The sequence below is a fragment of the Octopus bimaculoides genome, chromosome 9, assembly GCF_001194135.2.
Source record: "Octopus bimaculoides isolate UCB-OBI-ISO-001 chromosome 9, ASM119413v2, whole genome shotgun sequence".
NCBI classification, from domain to species: domain Eukaryota; kingdom Metazoa; phylum Mollusca; class Cephalopoda; order Octopoda; family Octopodidae; genus Octopus; species Octopus bimaculoides.
In genome coordinates, this window is record NC_068989.1 from 88,541,463 (window position 1) to 88,544,683 (window position 3,221).

General features: G+C 37.1%; 1 protein-coding gene across 1 annotated transcript in view; it reads left to right on the plus strand.

Annotated features, from left to right (window-relative positions):
• Nucleotides 1-3,215, plus strand: part of LOC106872448 (uncharacterized) — a 42,564-nt gene extending 39,349 nt beyond the window's left edge. The window contains exon 4 of the mRNA XM_052970858.1: nucleotides 2,215-3,215. Coding sequence (XP_052826818.1) covers nucleotides 2,215-2,459 — 245 coding nt within the window. The 3' untranslated portion in view covers nucleotides 2,460-3,215. The remainder of the gene's footprint in view (nucleotides 1-2,214) is intronic.
• The last annotated feature ends 6 nt before the right edge of the window (nucleotides 3,216-3,221 follow it).

Genomic DNA, 3,221 nt, shown 5'->3' on the forward strand with positions numbered 1-3,221 from the left:
AATGTCTCCTAGGGTTAAATTACAGCAGCATTCGTCCTAAACCAGGACCTCCATGTTATGTTGACAAACAATCTTTGCTCCACAGGAAAAGTTGTTAAGAATTACTAACAAAAAAAAAAGCTGATAAACATGCAGAGGTGTTGCAAATTAAGTTTAAATACCAATAAATATCAGCTTGGATGACACTTTACTCAACTGACAGAGGAAGGTGACCAATCAAATTGATTATGTGAACAGAATTCTTTTCCACCTATTCTTTTCGGAACCTTTGATATGGAGTATTGAAATTTTAATCCCTTTCACACTTATGTTAAGCAATGATAAGCAATCTTAACAAAATCTTAAGCAATCTTAAAAATTTGTCATTACCAATATTGTCAATGTGGGCAGAACTTATGAATCGTTTACTGTGAAGAAGAAATTGAATATGTTGAATATGCATTTGAACGTGACATTAGAGCTGCCAGAAGGTATTTTAATGTTAATAAAGCCAATGCTCGAAATTGGCGTAAACAGTATGACAAATTTAAAACAGCCTAGTAATAAACAGGCAAAAGTAAAAACATACAATCAAGATTATCCATATCATTACATTTTTTTCAGTTAGGAATATCCATATCACTATGTATGTCAATGGTGCTCCATTGCGATAGGTAGAAACTCCAAGCAATGTAAAATATGGCCCGGACCGTGTTTACCAGCATGAATGTCAAACTTCAAAAAGTAGTTAACCATAAGGCTTGGCATCTTGAGATTAGACTTCAGTACTTTATCACATCTCTTCTTGGGTCTTCTTCTTCCACAAATACATACATACATTCATACAAGATGACGGACAGACAGACATTTACTTTGTTATTGTATTTGTTTTCCAAATTTATATGTGAATTTGTGTTCAAACAAATTTTGTTGTGTCTTGGGAAGGTCATTGCACCAATAATGACAAAACACAAGCACTGGTTCAATATCATTTCTTTTTTGTCAGTCAATCGATTAAATATCTAACCAACTAACTAATCAATCATTTGTTCATTGTTTTACCAGCACATTGAACAACAATGACTAACAATAAAGAAATGATATTGATCCAGTGCTTGTGTTATTGTTATTGGCATAAGAGCTCTCCCAAAACAACAATATACAGGGTGGCCCAAAATAAAGTTTACAGATATCACGTAGGCACTTTAAATTTCTTTTGAAACATTTTATTACATTTAAATTTCTATCTCACAAACTGAAATGGGAGCTTGACAAAATTAACTAAATTAGAATAATGGTTTCATATTTTTTTTTATAATTAAGATCTAAACTGTTAATATATTAATGCGAAAGAGATAGTTGAATAACTGTAAACCTACTTTTGGCCACCCTGTATGTATATATATATATATATATATATATATATAGGAGTGGCTGTGTGGTAAGTAGCTTGCTTACCAACCACATGGTTCCGGGTTCAGTCCCACTGTGTGGTACCTTGGGCAAGTGTCTTCTACTATAGCCTCAAGCCAACCTAAGCCTTGTGAGTGGATTTGGTCAATGGAAACTGAAAGAAGCCCGTGTGTTTGTCCCCCACCACTGCTTGACAACCAGTGTTGGTATCTTAAGTCTCTGGTACCAGGTTTTAAGTACCGGTGTCGATTCATCAACTACAAATTTCTTCAAGGTGGTGCCCCCCAGTATGGCCACAGTCTAATGACTTCAACAAACTGAAGATAAAAGATAAAAGATATTAATAATCAAGAATGAAACAAGAGTGCTAATCATAAAGATTTTATCATGTTTATTTATAGAAACTATTAGAGATCAGGTTCCATGTTTACATTTGTCTATCTTTTCTACCTGTTAATCTGTCTATTTGTCTGTCTTCTCTCTCTCTCTCTCTGCTCTCTCTCTCTCTCTCTCTCTCTGCTCTCTCTCTCTCTCTCTCTCTCTCTCTGCTCTCTCTCTCTCCTCTCTCTCTCCTCTCCCTCTCCCCTTCTCTCCCCCTCTCTCTATCTCTCTATCTCTCTCTCCTCTCTCTCTCTCTATCTCTCCTTCTTTCTCTCCCCCTTCTCTATCTCTCCCTATCTCCCTCTCTATCTCTCCCCTCTCTCCTCTCTATCTCTCCTTCTCCCCCCTTCTCTCTCTCTCTCTCTCTCTCTCTCTCTGTTTGTTTAGTTATTCATTCACTATCTTTTAACTCTATTTTCTTCTGTTTTTTCCCCCAAACAGCTGAAAATCCTCCACTCATCTGTCTCGGCTCAAAGTCTAAAGCTGCCGAGATCTGTGTGAAGTTCTCCAATGTGACATTCCAAGTGAATGTGCACGAAGAACACAAGACCCAACTGAACGGCTGCGCTAGTTTCAACCTGAACCTGTTTAACCGGACAATCGGCGTCTACCCAGTTGGCTGCTTCCAGATCCCCGACAACAACAAACATCTCGAACGCAACCAGCTTGGCAACTGGATGCCATGATGAGAAGAAGAGGAAGTAGAAGTAACAAGGAGACACAGTCACCCAACCAGTGAACACCCCTCACTGCAAGCTTGAGATAGACTCTTCTGAGCATGAATGCATGTGTGAGTGGGTGAAACCATGAGCATGTGTGTATGTATGTATGCATGGGCATAAGTACATGCATGCCTGTGTATATGGATATGTATATACATTCTAAGATGACTGTTATGTTTTAATTTGTTTTGTTTATTTAAGAATACCTGTTCTTTGTCTCTCATATATCTGTGTGTGTACGTGTGTGTATATATATATATATAAATACACATATGTATATATATGTGTGTATATATAAAACTTAACCTTGTTACATTATGACAAATTGAGTGTGTGTAAGAATTGCATTAAGGGTAACAAATGTATGTGGAATACATAGTCACACTAAAATTGAACACGTGATTCATTATGCATACACATGTGTGTTTGTATGCATGTTTGTGCACACACACGCACACACACACACACACAAAGTGGAAATGAATGCACTAGGTGTGGCAAAATTAATCTTTTTTTGGCTGTGGCTCTTAATAGTTTTGGCATTAAACTCCCTCTGCTGTGTGATCCAGTAGGGTTCTATGCAGCCCATATGGGGTTATGATGTAATGAAAAAGTGCACGTTTAATTATGAGGGAAAAACCTGAAGTGTGGGTTTGGTATTCCTGCATTTCGTCAGTTACATATGCAACAGAAATGTGTGTAACAGATGAAATGAAGAAATATCAA